At 43.3% G+C, this 20,218-nt stretch overlaps 1 protein-coding gene across 1 annotated transcript; it reads right to left on the bottom strand.

Moving 5' to 3' along the window:
• Nucleotides 1–8,752: 8,752 nt before the first annotated feature.
• Nucleotides 8,753–10,003, bottom strand: LOC148738290 (uncharacterized). Its single transcript, XM_088749413.1, has 2 exons — nt 9,929–10,003; nt 8,753–9,706 (listed from the first exon to the last, which is right to left on the bottom strand). Exons 1-2 carry the CDS (start codon nt 10,001–10,003, stop codon nt 8,753–8,755), a joined length of 1,029 nt encoding a protein of 342 aa, XP_088605539.1.
• Between the last annotated feature and the right edge of the window lie 10,215 nt (nt 10,004–20,218).

Below are 20,218 nucleotides of genomic sequence, written 5' to 3'. Positions count from 1 at the left end.
AGTTCTTGGACCTGTGTTTTCCTCTCGGTAAAATGACGTTCTGAGAAGCGTTTAAGCGACAGGTAAAAGAAAAAGTGCGAATCTCATTCAGCGAAAATTGTTGCTTCTTACTGACGGCGCGAAGCGATAAGTACTGATGTGCGCATGCGTGTTGCAATCTCATGGGATCCCTGTAGAAGTGGTGACGAAATAGAAATCTGTTTTATCGTTGGCCTGGTTTCCATGCTAAGCGGTAATTCTTCAAATGAACGAATAGGTAAAAATTGGGAAAGCTACCCATTCACGATTACTATCAAATGAATTTGTAAAGTCTTTGATATACATAACATTTCATCAGGTATCACTCAACTATTGTCTCCCTGAGTAGTACGGAGAGCTTCTCTGACCCATGGACTAATTTTTGACAGTCTATAGGTATTCAGAAATGACTTTACGGCACGACACTAGCTGAAGTAATATTGGCCGAAAAATCAAAAGAATGACCTTTTTCTCGACCTAGTTGTTTTAATGTGCGAAGAGTTTCCAGCCCAGCCAATTTCCGTGAGTTTTGTAACTAATTTAGGAAGAACGTTCTTAACTCAACAGAGATTATTTGTATGTATTAGTGATTTCAAATGGCACATTGTTTATCATACATTTTTCCTCAAGTCTAGCTCACCCTATCTATTTCATTCTGTTGCCGGCTCCATACTTAATATTCTTTTCCTATTTCAATCATTTTGCGCTCTGCCTCTGTTTCGCCTTTACAGTTGATCCTTTCCTTAATCTTTTTTCTATAGCTATTTGTTGTTTTGTGTTCTGCTAATTTATTCTTCTGGGTAATGTCACTATTACATTCAACTCTGCATGAGATCCCCGCTGCGAAGTTAACAAGTTTCATAGGAATGACTAACTGGTAAGAAAAACTATCATATCAACAAGCTAATCAAAAACGTTACTCATGGATATTCGGGGCCCTAAAATTACAAGATCGGAACAAGATTGAAACAATTTGAGTGAGACACATTTACACTAGTATCAGATCGCTTCCCGTCTTCAACGTCTTCGGCAAAGAACATTTGACCTATCACATAATTAAATTGTCCTCTTTCAACTCCACAATGCAGCTCAATTTAACCCAGAACTTTTTGTAAACCTATAGGTGTTCGAATACACAAAGAAAAACAGACGCCCTCCGCTAGATTACGGAATGCAAGTAAGTAAGTAAGTAGACTTTATTCAAGTGTCGTGTAACTTTATCCTGGTGTTGCTAATTGGAGACACCAAAACATAAATAAAAAATAAGACTAATATATACATATTATAGGTGGTAGAAATAAAGAGTTATGTGTATGTGCTGTTAGTTTTAAAACGTCCCTTGCTTTTACGACATTTCCCGTAACAATCGATACCTCTAGTTTCAATTGAACGTGCTCAAATCTATTACGCATTAATTAGGAATTTGCAGATTCATGTTTTCTCAAAGTTAAGTTTGTGTTTTTGGAAATGAAATAACACTTAAAAAATGTAGGGTTACAATTTTTAAGTAACGCCCCAGATACAATCACGTATGCGCGTTTTAAAAGGCAACTCGTAATAACCGTAGTAGTTAGTTATTCCGCAACCGCTACGATCGGAAGATCAATCAGCTACAGGCTACATGCTACCATTTGACTACTATTAGCGATACTTTCTGCTATCGTCACCAAAGTAACTTTCTTTTAAGTACTTTAATTGTCATTATTGCCAAATGACTAGTCTTTGTTGAGGTCGAGGTGTTGTCACGCTACGAAACCAATATTGTCTATCAGTTTTTCTGAATCGTGTTTTCTTTTTGTTAAGCTCCGATTAATTGTCTGTAACGTGACTATGTAGCCAATACTGTATCTTAGCTGAAATTTATGCAATTATCGTTTTGAGTTCGAGCCTGCACTACGTTGAACTACGTTGCACCACGTTGAACTACGTTGCACTGCACTACTTCGTTCTACTCTCTGTCGCGACCGCGAAGTTTGCTAGCGTAATTTTTTTTACCTTCTGTCATCACCGTCGGTATCGGTGTAACTCTCGAACCTTGAACTGTGATTAAACGTGTGTTAATCATTCTGCAAGCTGAGTTCGAATTGTCTATCGCCTCGCACATCGCTATCCCTGCAATTGTTAAGTTTCTGAGTAAGGTGCAACCTTAGGATCTTGACATTTACATGCATAATGTTAAAAATTGTAGGAATATATTTTAGGAATGACCAGTGAATGAATAATGATAATTAATGAATGATTATAGTTTAAGAATCACATTGAAAACAGCTAGTTGGACATTTCTCAAGCAAAAAACTTTCTATGTCCATTTCCTTAATTTGTCTTGTAAAAGTGTTCGAGTGACATTGTGTCCGTACATTTCCCGGTAGTTTGGACCATAAATAAGGCCTTAGATATGCGATAGAATGCTTTCCATAGGCTACTGTATTATGTCTCAGTATAACGAAGTCTGGTGTACGTAGATTATAATTAGTTTCCATTGTTTGGATTAATCCAGAGATGTACTTTATAGGTTAAACATTAACACCATTAGGTCTTACAGTCTTCTATTACGTAGAGTAGGTAATCCTGCTTTCTTTAACAGATGTTCGTATGAGATAGAATAAATATATGAAAATCATATATTTTGAACTGCGGTATTTGATACGTATGATGGACGATCCTCGCAGTAGATAGCGCTATTTGAGCAATAGCGAAATTCAGACCTGAAAAAAAAAATCAGGCCTGTACGGGACTCGAACCACTGACCTCTGCGATACTAGTGCAGCGCTCTAACCAATTGAGCTAACAAGCCAACTGAGAGCAGGCCGTTAAGTTGATTCGTAATGAACCCGTGAAAGTGATAAATGAGATAGAATAAATATATGAAAATCATATATTTTGAACTGCGGTATTTGATACGTATGATGGACGATCCTCGCAGTAGATAGCGCTATTTGAGCAATAGCGAAATTCAGACCTGAAAAAAATCAGGCCTGTACGGGACTCGAACCACTGACCTCTGCGATACTAGTGCAGCGCTCTAACCAATTGAGCTAACAAGCCAACTGAGAGCAGGCCGTTAAGTTGATTCGTAATGAACCCGTGAAAGTGATAAATGAGATAGAATAAATATATGAAAATCATATATTTTGAACTGCGGTATTTGATACGTATGATGGACGATCCTCGCAGTAGATAGCGCTATTTGAGCAATAGCGAAATTCAGACCTGAAAAAAAAATCAGGCCTGTACGGGACTCGAACCACTGTTCTATCGAACCACTGTTCCACCGCTATCTACTGCGAGGATCGTCCATCATACGTATCAAATACCGCAGTTCAAAATATATGATTTTCATATATTTATTCTATCTCATTTATCACTTTCACGGGTTCATTACGAATCAACTTAACGGCCTGCTCTCAGTTGGCTTGTTAGCTCAATTGGTTAGAGCGCTGCACTAGTATCGCAGAGGTCAGTGGTTCGAGTCCCGTACAGGCCTGATTTTTTTCAGGTCTGAATCTCGCTATTGCTCAAATAGCGCTATCTACTGCGAGGATCGTCCATCATACGTAGATGTTCGTATGTTGATGCACTGTCCCTTTTCCTGTATCATCTCCAATTGCCGCCGATCAGATGCTCTAAGGAGTAGCCAAACAAGTGAGTAATAGTTTAGCTTCGGGATAATTACTGTTTTAAAGGATGTAACTTCGTCTTTTCGGGAACTAGGCTCTTCATCCTCAACAGGACACCAATTTTGCAGTTTCCTTTCTTACAGACTTGTTGAATGTGTGCACCAAAACTAAGTTTATTATCTATAAGGACTCCTAATAGTGATAATGAACCTGTGCATTCAATTTCTTTGTTATCAATGACGAGTCTGCGGCTCTTGCGTATTCTTTGCTTTTGACGCTAGAAACATTGCCTGGAATTTGCCTTTGTTTGCCAACAGGAAATTATTTTTATACCAGTCAGATATAATCTTAGCCTCTTGTTTAACAGAGGAGCAACGTTTTGAGTAAGCTGATGAGAGGCACATATTTGATGGTCGTCTGCATACATAGAAAAATCACAGTTTTTAATACTATAACTTGAGTGATTCTGAAACATGTTCCGCAGCAATGGTCCGAGACATGACCCTTGAGGGCAGCCTTTTCTTACACCGTGCAAAGAACTGTTAACGGTGCCAAGCTTAACCCCTCCTTGACTGTCTGGGAAACTCGATCTTAGGAGACGTAAATGACACGTCAGAGAAATTATAGGCTTGTAGTATCTTTTACCATGAGCGACTGAAGGAGAGAGTCAAATGCTTTGCTAATATCCGTATGTGTTAAAATGTATGAGAATTTGAAACGAGAGCGGAAATAAAAACCAATCTGCCGTCGTTAGCTATGTAAGGTTAGCTTACTGTATCGATTTCCTAATCCAACACGATGCTAACTTATAACATGTGCTTGCAATTCTGGATTTAACTACGGGGTGCCTAATCAGGGTTAGGGTTAGGGTTAGGGTTACTGCTTTACTCACGCTTTGGTGACGGACTGGCTAACTCACTGCTACTTGACCGACTTAGTGTCTGGTTGAGTTACTGACTTATTAATTACTGACTGGCCTTTGGAGGAGCTAACTGAACTTGGCGCATTTCACTCTGACCAAATTTTGCAGGAAACAGCGGATATCATTTGGATTGTAGCGTTTTCTCACAGCTTTCAAGACAACCTATTCAAAAGAATCGCCTTTGTCTTTTTTGCAGATACTTTTATCATAACCATGTTTCCTGCGCGAGTTGAGCAAGACTTGACCCATTTCATTCTCTGGCCAAATTTTGCAGGAAACATCGGGTATCAACCAAACTTTAGTGTTTTCATACAAATTTCAAAACAATCCATTGAAAAAAGTTGGTTTTGGGCTCTTTGCAGATACTTTTTCCAAAACCTTGTTTTCAGCAAAAGTTGAAAAAGACTTGACCCATTTCACTGTTGCCAAATTTGGAAGGCAGCAGCAGGCATGACTCGATTTTTAGTGTTTTCTTAGAGATTTTAACACAATCTATTGAAAACAATAGGTTTTGGGTTATTTGCAGATGCTTTTTGCAAAATCATGTGTTCAGCACCAGTTGAGCGAGACGACCCATTTAACTCTCTGGCCAAATTTCGCAGGAAACATCGGGTATCAAGCAAATTTTCATGTTTTCTTACAGATTTCAACACAATCTATTTAAAACAATTGGTTTGGGGTTGTTTCCAGACACTTTTTCCAAAACCGTGTTTTTAGCACGAGTTGAGCAAGACTTGACCCATTCTACTATATGGCCAAATTTGGCAGGAAACATCGCGCATCAACAAAAACTTAGTGTTTTCCTACACATTTCAATACAATCTATCTAAAAAAGTTGATTTTCGCTTGTTTGGTGATACTTTTAGCAAAACCGTGTTTTGAGCGCGAGTTGAGCAAGACTTGACCCTAATCTCTATCTGGCCAAATTTCGCAGGAAGCATTGGGTGTCAAGGAAATTTTAGTGTCTTCTTACAGATTGCAACACAATCTATTCAAAAAAATGGGTTTGGGGTTGTTTCCAGATACTTTTTACAAAACCGTGGTTTCAGCCCAAGTTGAGGAAGACTTGACCCATTTTACTATGTGGCCAAATGTGGCAGGAAACATCAAGGATCAACCAAAACTTAGGGTTTTCTTACACATTTCAATACAATCTATCCAAATTAGTTGGTTTTCGCTTGTCTGCTGATACTTTTTGCCAAAGCGTGTTTTGAGCGCGAGTTGAGAAAGACTTAACCCAACTCTCTATAGGGCCAAATTTCGCAGGAAACATCGGGTATCAAGGAAATTTCAGTCTTTTCTTACATATTGTAACACCATCTATTAACGAAAATGGTTTTTGATTTTTGTAGATACTTGTCGGAAAAGCGTGTTTTCAGCGCGAGTTGATAAAGACTTGACCCATTCTACTATGTGGCCAAATTTGGCAGGAAACATCAAGGATCAACCAAAACTTAGTGTTTTCTTACACATTTCAATACAGTCTATCCAAAAAAGTTGGTTTTCGCTTGTTTCCTGATACTTTTTGCAAAACCGTGTTTTGAGGGCGAGTTGAGCAAGACTTGACCCAAATCTCTATCTGGCTAAATTTCGCAGGAAACATGAGCTATCAAGGAAATTTTAGTGTTTTCTTACAGATTGCAACACAATCTATTCAAAAACATTGGTCTTTAATTGTTTGTAGATACTTTTTGGAAAACCGTGTTTTCAGCCCGAGTTGAGAAAGACTCTGCGCATTTTACTCTGGCCAAGTTTCGCGGAAAACATCGACTCTCAACCAAAGTCTAGCGCTTTGTTACGGATCTAAACACAATGTAGTAAAAATATTTGGTTTTGGCTTGCTTGCAGATAGTTTTAGCAAAAGTATTTTTCTGATTAACTCAATTGCTGACCAACTGGTGACTGAGTGGCTAATCGACGGAGACTTACTGGCTGACCAACTGGTTGACTGACCGGCTGACTAAATGGTTGACTGACCCAGTGGTACTTCACAAGTTATCTAGATATCTTCACTAGTTATGAGTAATACTTTGACTTACTGACCGACTGGGGACTGAGTGGCTAATTGGCTGACTGGCTGACTGGCTGGTTGACTGATCCGCTGACTGAAAGGTTCACTGACCAAGTGGTACTTGACTGGCTCTCTGACTGGTTAGCTGACGAGGTGACCGGCTGGTGACTGAGTGATTAATTGACTGGTGGGTCAGTGGCTGACTACGTGGTTGACTGACTGGCTGAATGATACGTTGACCATGGTCCTTGATTGGCTATATGACTGGTTAACTGACTTGCTGATCGCCTGTTGAATGAGTGACTAGTTAACTCATGACTGACTGGTTGATTAGCTGGTTGACTGAATGGTTGACTAGTAGGCAGTCGTCGGACCATGTCCATGACTAGCGCAATTGCGACTAACACTTTCTCTCGTGGCTAAAGAGCCCAATTCTAGAACGGCAGACACGGCCGCATCCACTGCACACGAAGACACATGCCACTGGAGCACACGTTGCTTTGTTCATTGCTGCTCTTCTCCTAGCTCTTCTATCATCGGCTATAGCTTTCAGCCTTTCCTCTACCGCCTGGAGTGCCAGACTCCACACAGACCTCCAATCCCTCCGATCTGCAGCATGTAGCTCCCAGTTATCTGTTGGCAGGCCAGTGGCGAGCATATCTCTCTTGCATACGTCCTTGAAACGCAGCTTGGCTCTGCCAATAGGCCTCGAACCGGATTCCAACTCGCCATACAGCAGATTCTTAGGGACTCGCCCATCCTCCATCCGGTCCACATGACTGAGCCACCTCAATCTGCGCTGTCTTATCAGGGTGAACATGGAGGGGATATAGGCTCTTGCAAGTACCTCATTGTTAGAGACCTAATCTGTCCATGAGATGGAGAGGATGCGACGAAGACATCTCATATGGAAGATGTTCTAGCGCTTCTCCTGACTAGCGTAGGTAGACCAAAACTCGCTACCAAACAATAAGGTGCTCACGATGCAAGCACGATACACAGCAACTTTAGTTTGGGTAGTTAACTTGTTGTTCTCCCAGACATGGGCAGACAGCTTAGTCATGTTGGTTGCAGCCTTGCCAATTCTCTTTCCAATCTCCACTTCAAAGTAGTTGTTGTTTGAGGTGGTGGAGCCGAGATAGGTAAACTGTGTGACGGCTTCCAAGATGTAATCTTTGATCGTTACGGCAGGTGTGGCTGCATTGTCCTGGGACATGACTTTCGTCTTCTTTACGCTGATTGTAAGTCTGAAGGCCTCACATGCGTCAGAAAACTGATTGAGGAGGAGTTGGAGATTTTCAGCGCAGTGAGCAACGATGGCAACATCATCGGGATGGTGTCAGGATACCTTCTTCAGAGGACTTGAAAGCATGATTCAGTAAAACTGAAAAGAAGATGTTGAAGAGAGTTGGGGCTAGCACACATCCTTGTTTTACGCCGCTGTTTATATCGAATGCCTCAGACCTGTTTTCGTCATACTGCACTGTACCCCGATACCCATCATAGAACGATTTGATGAAGCTCAGGAGTTTAGGAGGACAGCCAAGTAAGGGCAGAGTCTTGAAAACGCCGTCTCTACTGACAAGATCGAACGCCTTTGTCAAGTCGATGGATGCAATGTAGAGTGGCTATTGTTGCTCTTTGCACTTCTCCTGGAGTTGTCTCGAAGAGAAAATCATGTCCACAGTCGACCGATTAGAGCGGAAAACACACTGAGATTCAGGGTACACTCTTTCAGCGATCTTTTGAAGGCGATATAATGCTACTCGGTTAAACAGCTTGCCAGCAATGCACAGAAGTGAGATGCCACGGTAATTGTTGCGATCACTGCGGTCTCCCTTGTTCTTGTATAGGGTTGAGAGAATAGAATCCCTCATCTCCTGGGAAACGTATCCCTCTTCCCAGCCTTTGCAGATTAGCTGGTGGAGATTGTCGAACAATTGGTTTCCACTGCATTTGAAGAGTTCAGCCGGGATACCGTCAAGCCCAGGGGCCTTTCCAGACGATATGTGACTGATTGTCTTTGAGAGATCTTCCTTGGTGGGGGCCTCATCTAGTTCAAACATGATGGGAAGTCTTTCAATGCAGTCAAGGACAGAGGGTAAGACAGAGCTCGATCTACCATAGAGCTCGCTATAGTATTCCACCCAGCACTCCATCAGTCTTGATATATCAGTAATGATTTCACCAGTTGATGTTTTGAGTGGTGAGGACTTGGATCGTGTAGGTCCCAATCGCCTTCTTGATACCCTCAAACATGCCCCTGGAATTTCCAGTGTCAGCAGCTGACTGGATTTCAGCACAGAGATTCATCCAAAAGTAGTTAGCACAGATCTTACATTTTTCATTCACACGACGCCTTGCCTCCTGAAGTGCTTCCAAAGAGCTAGGTGGTTGATTACGCTGGTACTTCTGCAGGGCAGTCCTCTTTGCTTTGATGAGCGGCTGGAGAGTCGCGATGTCTGCATTGAACCAATCCTCGCTTCTGCATACATTCTTGCCAAAGGCCTTTAATGCTGCAGCAAGGGTGGTGTCCTTGATATGGCTCCAGTGATCTTCTGTGTTAAGTTCCAGGCAGTCTGCGAGTTTCGAGCTCAAGATGTCGTTGAATATAGAGACATTTTCAGGGATGGCGGTGGCAGAAGCATTAATGCGAAGTGTAGCAGATTGTTTGACACGATGGAACTTCTTTGGACGTAACTGGATCTTGGTGCAGACAAGGGAGTGATGACTGTCATAATCAGCACTGTGGTATGCCCTTGTAGTACGAATGGTATTAAGGTGTTCCCGTCTTGAGATGATGAGGTCAAGTTGGTGCCAGTTTTCAGATCTGGGGTACATGCAAGAGAACCTATGATGCAGCTTCACGCCAAAGAATGTGTTTGTAATACAGAGGTGATGATAGGTGCAAAGCTCCAGAAGGCGTTGACCATTTTCATTGCATTTGCCAACACCAAAGTGACCAAGACAATCAGGCCAGGAGCCTTGATCGTTGCCCACTCTAGCGTTGAAGTCGCCGAGTAGAATCAGCACCTCGTTGCTTGGGATATGTTTGATAGCATCGTCCAATTGACTGTAAAAGGTATCCTTGGCATCGGTACTCGAAGTCAGGGTTGGAGCGTAGCAAATTGGTGGGACCTAGATCGGTATTGAGTTTTATGTGCATGATGCGCTCAGACTTGGTTGAGACCGGCTCCACCATCTGTACTAGCTTGTTGCTGAAAGCAAAACCAACTCCATGTACTCTAGGCTCATCTTCATCTCTACCCTGCCAGAAAAATGTGTATTCCTTCTCCGTTAGGCTTAGCAACCAGCTATGCGCGTTTCCTGTAAAGCAGCGATATTAACTTTGAGCCTAACCAATCCTCTGCTGATGACAGCTGTTTTGCGTACCCCATCAATGTCGCGTATGTCTTTGGTAAGTCCAGTCAGCATCGTTCGGACGTTCAGATGGTAATTGACTGGCTCTCTGACTGGTTAACTGACTGGGTGACCGGCTGGTGACTGAGTGGTTAATTGACTGGTGAGTCAGTGGCAGACTACGTGGTTGACTGACTGGCTGAATGATAGGTTGACTAACTCAATGGTCCTTGATTGGCTCTCTGACTGGTTAACGGACTTGCTGAACGACTGGTGAATGAGTCACTAACTGACTGGTGACTGTTTCGCTGAGTAACTGGTTGACTGTCTGCTTGACTGAGTGAATGACTGACCTAGTAGTACTTGACGGGCTATGAGAGTGGTTGGGTAACGGACTGGCTGACCAATATGTACTCAGCAAGTCAGGTTAACTGACTTGCTAACCGATTGGTGACTAAGTGGCTAATTGACCTGTTACTCACTGGCTGACTGCGTGGTTGACTAACTCAATGGTAGTTGATTGGGTATCTCACCGGTTAACTGACTTGCTGATCGCCTAGTGAATGAGTGACTAGTTAACTGGTGACTGACTGGTTGAATAGCTGGTTGACTGAATGGTTGAGTGACGCAGGGGTAATTGACTGGCTATGTGACTGGTTAACTGACTGGCTGACGGACTTGTGACTGAGTGGCTAATTGACTGGTGACTGACTGGCTGACCGAGGTGTTGACTGACTCAATCGTACTTGATTGACTGGTTAACTGAGCTCCTGACCGACTGGTGAATGAGTGACTAATTAATTGGTGATTGACTGGCCGAGTGGCGGGTTTACCGTCCGCTTAACTAAATGGTTCACTGACTCAGTGGTACTTGACTGGCTATATGACTGGTTAACTGACTGACTGAAGGACTGGAGACTGAGTGGCTTAATGATTGGTGACTGACTGGTTGACTGCATGGTCGGCCGACTGGAATACGAAAGGGTTGACTGATTGAATGGTACTTGACTGGGTATCTCACTGGTTAGCTGACTGGCTATCTGCAAAGAGGCCAAAACCATGTTTCCTGCGCGAGTTGAGCAAGACTTGACCCATTTCATTCTCTGGCCAAATTTTGCAGGAAACATCGGGTATCAACCAAACTTTAGTGTTTTCATACAAATTTCAAAACAATCCATTGAAAAAAGTTGGTTTTGGGCTCTTTGCAGATACTTTTTCCAAAACCTTGTTTTCAGCAAAAGTTGAAAAAGACTTGACCCATTTCACTCTGTGGCCAAATTTGGAAGGCAGCAGCAGGCATGACTCGATTTTTAGTGTGTTCTTAGAGATTTTAACACAATCTATTGAAAACAATAGGTTTTGGGTTATTTGCAGATGCTTTTTGCAAAATCATGTGTTCAGCACCAGTTGAGCGAGACGACCCATTTAACTCTCTGGCCAAATTTCGCAGAAAACATCGGGTATCAAGATAAATTTCATGTTTTCTTACCGATTTCAACACAATCTATTCAAAATAATTGGTTTGGGGTTGTTTCCAGATACTTTTTCCAAAACCGTGTTTTTAGCACAAGTTGAGCAAGACTTGACCCATTCTACTATATGGCCAAATTTGGCAGGAAACATCGGGCATCAACAAAAACTTAGGGTTTTCTTACACATTTCAATACAATCTATCTAAAAAAGTCGGTTTTCGCTTGTTTGCGGATAGTTTTAACAAAACCGTGTTTTGAGCGCGAGTTGAGCAAGACTTGACCCTAATCTCTATCTGGCCAAATTTCGCAGGAAGCATTGGGTGTCAAGGAAATTTTAGTGTCTTCTTACAGATTGCAACACAATCTATTCAAAAAAATGGGTTTGGGGTTGTTTCCAGATACTTTTTACAAAAGCGTGGTTTTAGCCCGAGTTGAGGAAGACTTGACCCATTTTACTATGTGGCCAAATGTGGCAGGAAACATCAAGGAACGATTTGATGAAGCACAAAAGTTTAGGAGGACAGCCAAGTAAGGGCAGAATCTTGAAAAGGCCGTCTGTACTGACAAGGTCGAACGCCTTTGTCAAGTCGATGAATGCAATGTACAGTGGCTATTGTTGCTCTTTGGACTTCTCCTGGAGTTGTCTCAAAGAGAAAATCATGTCCCCAGTCGACCGATTAGATCGGAAACCACACTGAGATTAAGGGTACACCCTTTCAGTGATCTTTTGAAGGCGGTTTAATGTTACTCGGTGAAACAGTTTGCCAGCAATGCACAGAAGTGAGATGCCACGGTTATTGTTGCCATCACTGCGGTCTCCCTTGTTCTTGTATAGGGTTGAGAAAATGGAATCCCTCATCTCCAAGGAAACGTATCCCTCTTCCCAGCATTTGCAGATTAGCTGGTGGAGATTGTGGAACAATTGGTTTCCACTGCATTTGAAGACCTCAGCCGGGATACCGTCAAGCCCAGGGGCCTTTGCAGACGATACGTGACTGATTGTATTTAAGAGATCATCCTTGGTGGGGGCCTCATCTAGTTCAAACGTGATGAGAAGCCTTTCAATGGTTTCCGCTCTAATCGGTCGACTGTGGACATGATTTCCTCTTTGAGACAGCTTCAGAAGAAGTGCAAAGAGCAACAAAAGCCACTCTACATTGCTTTCATCGACTTGACAAAGGCGTTCGACCTTGTCAGTAGAGACGGCCTTTTCAAGATTGTGCCCTTACTTGGCTGTCCTCCTAAACTCCTGAGCCTCATTAAATCGTTCCATGATGGGTGTCGGGGTACAGTGCAGTATGACGAAAACAGGTCTGAGGCATTCGATATAAACAGCGGCGTAAAACAAGGATGTGTGCTAGCCCCAACTCTCTTCAACATCTTCTTTTCAGTTCTACTGAATCATGCTTTCAAGTCCACTGAAGAAGGCATCCTTTTACGATCTCGTTCTGATGGTAAATTCTTCAACCCTGCACGCCTTAGAGCCAAGACCAAAGTGCGCAAGGTAGCCATCCGTGACCTTCTCTTTGCCGATAATGTTGCCCTCGTTGTTCAGTGCGCTGAAAAACTCCAATTGTTCCTCAATCAGTTTTCTCACGCATGTGAGACCTTGAGACGTACAATCAGCATATAGAAGACGAAAGTTAGGTAAATGTTGGTGTATTGATATGGATTCTGTTTAAAAAAGGTTGTTTTGGCTTCTTTTCAGATACATTTTGGAAAACCGTATTTGAGCGCGAGCTGAGCAAGACTTGGCGTATCTCACCCTCTGGCCAAATTTTGCAGGAAGCATCCCGTCTAGAGTAAATTTTGATTATATCTTACAGCTTTTAACAATATCTAGCCGAAAGAATTGGTTTTGGCTCGTTTGGGGTAGTCTTTGGAAGACCGTATTATATGGGCGACTTGAGCAAGACTTGGCGCATTTCGTGCTGAGGCCTCAATTCGCAAGACACGTCGGGTCTCAGGTAAATTCTTACGTATTTTAACACATTCTGTTCAATAAAACTGGTTTTGGCCTCTTTGCAGATAGGTTTTGCAAAACCGTCCTTTGAGCGCGACCTAAGCAAGACTTAGCGCATTCCACCCTCTGGCCAAATTTTGCAGGAAACTTCGGTTCTCAGGTAAATTTTAGAGTAATCTTATGGATTTAAACACATTCTATTCCAAAAAGGCTGTTATGGTCTGTTTGCAGATACCTTTTGCAAAACCGTATTTCGAGCGCGAGCTGATCAAGACTTGGCGCATTTGATACTTTGGCCAAATTTTGCAGGAAACATCGGTTCTCGGGTAAATGTTAGTGTATTTTTATGGATTCTGTTGATAAAAGGTGGTTTTGGCTTGTTTGCAGATACATTTTGGCAAACGGTATTTTGAGCGCGAGCTGAGCAAGACTTGGCACATCGTGGCCTCTGGCCACTGTTCGATCCAGAAAGCGGGTTCCAGGTGAATTTTAGTGTATTCTTTCGGATTTCAACACAATATAGTGAACGAAAATGGCTTTGGGTTGTTTGCCTTTTGCAGAACCGTATTTTCAGCTCGAGTTGAGCAAGACCTGACGCAATTTACGGATTGGCCAAACTTAGCAGGAAACATGGGGTCTCAAGTAAATTGTGGTGCTCTCTCACAGACGCTAACAGAATCCAAAGGAAAAATCGGTTTTGGATCGTTTGTAGGTACTTTTTGCAAGACCGTATTTTCAGTTGAAGTTGAGCAACACTTGAAGCATTTTACGCTCTGTATAAATTTCGCAGGAGGCATCGGGTATCAACTAAACTTAAGCGCTTTCTTACAGATCTCGACACAATCTATCGAGTCAAACTGGGTTTGGCCTGTTCACAGATACTTTTGCCAAATCATGTTCTTAGCGCATTTCACACTTAGTGCATTTCAGTCTTTGCCTACATCTGGCAGAAAACATTCCCTTTTAACTGAATTTTAGTATTTTCTGACAGATTTCATCACAATCTGATGAAAAATGTATCTCTAGCCCTGTTTAAAGATAGTTTTTGCAAAACCTTGTTTTTCAACCTGGTTTGAGCAAGACTTGTTAGTGACTGGCAGGTGACAGGCTGACTGACGGACTGGCTGACTTCCTGATCGACAGGAAAGAGACTAGCCAACTGACTTGCCTTATGGCTGCCTACCTGACTGGCTACCTGACTGGTTGACTGACTTGCTGGCCCATAGGTGAGTGACTGGCTAAGGAGTGGTGACTGACTGGCTCAGTGTTGCACTGAGTCACTGGTATTAGACCACCTGACTGACTATCGGTCACTGACTGGCAAGTGAGTTTCTGACTGATTGGTGGAATGTGTCAATGGTGCCTGACGGGCTTTCCGACTGGTGAATCGACTTTCGGACAGACTGAGGACTGACTGGCTATCTGATTGGTGACTGTCTGGCTGACTAGCTGGAGTACTGACTAGCTTTCTGACTGGCTAACTGACTTGCTGCCCGATTGTTGACTGAGTGGCTGATCGGCTGAGTGGCTTACTGACTGACTAGTTGGTTGACTGACTGGCCGACTGCCTGGTTGATTGAGATGCCGATTGACTGGTAAGTGACTAGCTAAATGAATCACTGATGGCAGACTTATTAGCTGACACTGGGTGATTGTATTCCTGACCGAATGGTGATTAAATGACTAACTGATTGGTGACTGACTGAATGACTCATTGGTAGTTGGTCGAGTAGCACTGGTGCCTGATCCGCTGACTGACTGGTCGACTAACTGGTTAAGTAAGACACTGGTTCCTGGACGGCTGACTAACTTGCGGACTAGCTGGTTGACTGACTGAATGAGTAAATGGTTACTGACTGGCGACTGACTGACTCAGTGACTGGTTGACTGAGTCATTGTTACCTGAGTACCTATCTGACTTCTTAACTTACTCGTGACTGACTATTGACTGACTGACTAGCTGACGGCTGAGCGAAAGATTCACTGCCTAATTGACTGACTCACTGGTACCTGATCGGCCGACTGACTTGTTGACTAAAAATTGGACGACTGACTGGCTGACTGACTGCTTGACCGACTCACTGGTATCTAACCCGCTTACTGGCAGCTTGATGGACGGATTTTTTCCAAACTGCCCCTTTGGGCAGTCGACTTCCTTGCTGAGCGACTTGCGACTGACTGGCTAACTGACTGGTGAATGACTGCTCGACTTACTAACTGGCACTTGACCGGCTAACTGACTAAATTTCTTTCACTGACTCATTCGTTCACTGAATGGTTGATTGAGAAGCTGACTCACTAGCCAGCTGACGTGTTGGCCAACTGGTGACTCACTGGGTCACTGACTGGCTAACTGACTAATGACTGACTAAATGAGGGATTGGTTGACAGACTCATTTGTACCTGACTGGCTGACTGACTGGCTGAGTGCTTTGCTGACTGACTACTGATTGATTGGCTGACTGACTAGTGACTGACTGGCTAATAGGGTGACTGACTGGTTAAGTTATTTGTTGACCTCGTGGTTGACTGCCTGGTTGCCTGACTAGTTGACTGATTGGCGACTGTCTTCCTGCCTAACTGATTGACCAGTTGGTTGCTTACTTACTGGTACCTGAACCGGTGACTGACTGCTTGAGAGCCTTGCAGATAGGTGACTGACTTAATAACTTACTAGGTGAATCTCAAGCTGAATGACTGGGTGACTGACTTGTTGACTGACTTATTGGTACCTGACCACCTGAGTGACTGGTTGACTAACTGACGCGATTACTGGTTACTGACTGGCGAGTGACTATATGACTCATTGGTTCACTGACTCACTGGTACGTGATTGGCTATTTGCTGGGTTAATGAACTGTTGACCGACTAGTGACTGAGTGGCTAAACTGACTGGTGACTGACTGACCAACGCACTGGCTGACTGACTCACTGGTACCTGAGCGGCTGAGTGACTGGCTGACTGAATGCTTGACTGACTGACTTTATAGCTTCTCACTGGAGATTGACTGGCTGACCAGCTGGCTGACCTGTCGACTGTCTCCTTTACCAACTTGTGACTAAGTAACTACTTGACTGGTGACCGACTGACTCACTGACTAGTTGACTGGCTGGGCGATTGACTTGCTGACAGACTTGTTACTGGCTGACTATTTTCTGACAGTCTGTTTACTGACTGGCTGACTGACTTGTTGATTGAGGGGCTGAGTGACTGACCGACGCACAGACTTGCTGGTGCTTGACCGGGTGACTATCTGCTAGGCTGGATGGCTGACCTTAATAGCGATTGACTGATTTAATGACTAGATGACTGAGTGGTTGAGTGAATTGCTGGTATTTGACTGTGTATCTAAAGGGTTGACTGACTTGATGATTGATTGGTGAATGAGTGGCTAACAGACTGTCCGATTGACTACCAAGTGAGTGGATGACTGATTGTTTTACCCCCGTGGTAGGCGACTGGTGACTGACTTGATAACCGACTGGTGACTGAGTGGCTATTAACTGAGTGTCTGACTGACTAGTTGACTTCTTCGGTCGTACATGACCAGCTGACTGGCTAGTTAACTAACTCACTGGTTCCTGACGGTTGGCTACTGATTGGGGGACTGACGGGTTAACTGAATTGCTGACCGACTGGTAACTGACTGGCTTACTGATTGGCTAACTGAGCGAGGACTGCTTGACTGAGTGACCAGTTGACTGACTCACCGGGTACTTGAGTGGCCGACTGAGTGGATTACTGCCTTGCTCACGGTTTGGCGATTGACTGGCTAACTGACTGGGTAATTGACCGGTTGACTTACTTTTGAACTGAGTCAGTGGTACCTAACTAGCTGGCTGACTGACCTGTTCATTGACTGGCTGGCTGACTGTTACAATTACTGATTAGTGATTAGCGACTTAGTGTTAACTAACTGGTTGACTGTCTCGCTGCTACCTCACTAGCTATTTGACTGCTTAACTGACTCGCTGACCGACTGATGACTAAGTGGCAAACTAACAGGTGACTGACTGGCTGATGGACTTACTGACTGACTGACTCTATTGTACCTGATGGTTGAGTGACTGAAATGCGCCAAGTCTTGCTCAACTTGCCCTGAAAATACCGTTTTCCAAATACTATCCCGAAACGAGCCAAAACCAATTCTTTCGACTAGATTGTGTTAAAACCTGTAAGAAATCATTAAAATTTACTCGAGACGCGATGCTTCCTGCAAACTTTGGCCAGAGGGTGAGATGCACCTAGTCTTGCTCAGCCCGTGCTCAAAATACGGTTCTCCAAAATGTATCTGCAAACAAGGCAAAACCACCCTTTTTTTAAGAGAATACATAAGAATACACCAAAATTTGCCTAAGCACCGATGTTTCCTGCGATATTAGGCGAGAGGGTGAATTGCACCAGGTCTTGCTCATCTCGCGCTCTAAATACGATTTCGCAAAAAGTATCTGCAAAGAGGCCAAAACCATGTTTCCTGCGCGAGTTGAGCAAGACTTGACCCATTTCATTCTCTGGCCAAATTTTGCAGGAAACATCGGGTATCAACCAAACTTTAGTGTTTTCATACAAATTTCAAAACAATCCATTGAAAAAAGTTGGTTTTGGGCTCTTTGCAGATACTTTTTCCAAAACCTTGTTTTCAGCAAAAGTTGAAAAAGACTTGACCCATTTCACTCTGTGGCCAAATTTGGAAGGCAGCAGCAGGCATGACTCGATTTTTAGTGTGTTCTTAGAGATTTTAACACAATCTATTGAAAACAATAGGTTTTGGGTTGTTTGCAGATGCTTTTTGCAAAATCATGTGTTCAGCACCAGTTGAGCAAGACGACCCATTTAACTCTCTGGCCAAATTTCGCAGAAAACATCGGGTATCAAGCAAATTTTCATGTTTTCCTACCGATTTCAACACAATCTATTCAAAATAATTGGTTTGGGTTGTTTCCAGATACTTTTTACAAAACCGTGTTTTTAGCACGAGTTGAGCAAGACTTGACCCATTCTACTATATGGCCAAATTTGGCAGGAAACATCGCGCATCAACAAAAACCTAGTGTTTTCCTACGCATTTCAATACAATCTATCTAAAAAAGTTGGTTTTCGCTTGTTTGCTGATACTTTTAACAAAACCGTGTTTTGAGCGCGAGTTGAGAAAGACTTAACCCAACTCTCTATCGGGCCAAATTTCGCAGGAAACATCGGGTATCAAGGAAATTTCAGTCTTTTCTTACATATTGTAACACCATCTATTAAAGAAAATGGTTTTGGGTTGTTTGCAGATACTTGTCGGAAAAGCGTGTTTTCAGCGCGAGTTGATAAAGACTTGACCCATTCTACTATGTGGCCAAATTTGGCAGGAAACATCAAGGATCAACCAAAACTTAGTGTTTTCTTACACATTTCAATACAGTCTATCCAAAAAAGTTGGTTTTCGCTTGTTTCCTGATACTTTTTGCAAAACAGTGTTTTGAGGGCGAGTTGAGCAAGACTTGACCCAAATCTCTATCTGGCTAAATTTCGCAGGAAACATGAGCTATCAAGGAAATTTTAGTGTTTTCTTACAGATTGCAACACAATCTATTCAAAAACATTGGTTTTTAATTGTTTGCAGATACTTTTCGGAAAACCGTGTTTTCAGCCCGAGTTGAGAAAGACTCTGCGCATTTTACTCTGGCCACGTTTCGCGGAAAACATCGACTCTCAACCAAAGTCTAGCGCTTTGTTACGGATCTAAACACAATGTAGTAAAAATATTTGGTTTTGGCTTGCTTGCAGATAGTTTTAGCAAAAGTATTTTTTTTATTAACTCAATTGCTGACCAACTGGTGCCTGAGTGGCTAATCGACGGGGACTTACTGGCTGACCAACTGGTTGACTGACCGGCTGACTAAATGGTTGACTGACCCAGTGGTACTTCACTAGTTATCTAGATATCTTCACTAATTATGAGTAATACTTTGACTTACTGACCGACTGGGGACTGAGTGGCTAATTGGCTGACTGGCTGACTGGCTGGTTGACTAATCCACTGACTCAAAGGTTCACTGACCAAGTGGTACTTGACTGGCTCTCTGACTGGTTAGCTGACGAGGTGACCGGCTGGTGATTGAGTGATTAATTGACTGGTGGGTCAGTGGCTGACTACGTGGTTGACTGACTGGCTGAATGATACGTTGACCATGGTCCTTGATTGGCTGTCTGACTGGTTAACTGACTTGCTGATCGCCTGTTGAATGAGTGACCAGTTAACTCATGACTGACTGGTTGATTAGCTGGTTGACTGAATGGTTGACTACTAGGCAGTCGTCGGACCATGTCCATGACTAGCGCAATTGCGACAAACACTTTCTCTCGTGGCTAAAGAGCCCAACTCTAGAACGGCATACACGGCCGCATCCACTGCACACGAAGACACATGCCACTGGAGCACACGTTGCTTCGTTCATTGCTGCTCTTCTCCTAGCTCTTCTATCATCGGCTATAGCTTTCAGCCTTTCCTCTACCGCCTGGAGTGCCAGACTGCACACAGACCTCCAATCACTCCGATCTACAGCATGTAGCTCCCAGTTATCTGTTGGCAGGCCAGTGGCGAGCATATCTCTCTTGCATACGTCCTTGAAACGCAGCTTGGGTCTGCCAATAGGCCTCGAACCGGATTCCAACTCGCCATACAGCAGATTCTTAGGGATTCGCCCATCCTCCCTCCTGTGCAGATGACTGAGCCACCTCAATCTGCGCTGTCTTATCAGGGTGGACATCGAGGGGATATAGGCTCTTGCAAGTACCTCATTGTTAGAGACCTAATATGTCCATGAGATGGAGAGGATGCCACGAAGACATCTCATATGGAAGATGTT

This window comes from Stylophora pistillata, chromosome 2, assembly GCF_964205215.1.
Source record: "Stylophora pistillata chromosome 2, jaStyPist1.2, whole genome shotgun sequence".
In the NCBI taxonomy this organism is placed as follows: Eukaryota; Metazoa; Cnidaria; class Anthozoa; order Scleractinia; family Pocilloporidae; genus Stylophora; species Stylophora pistillata.
This window is presented reverse-complemented; position numbering and strand designations above follow the sequence as displayed.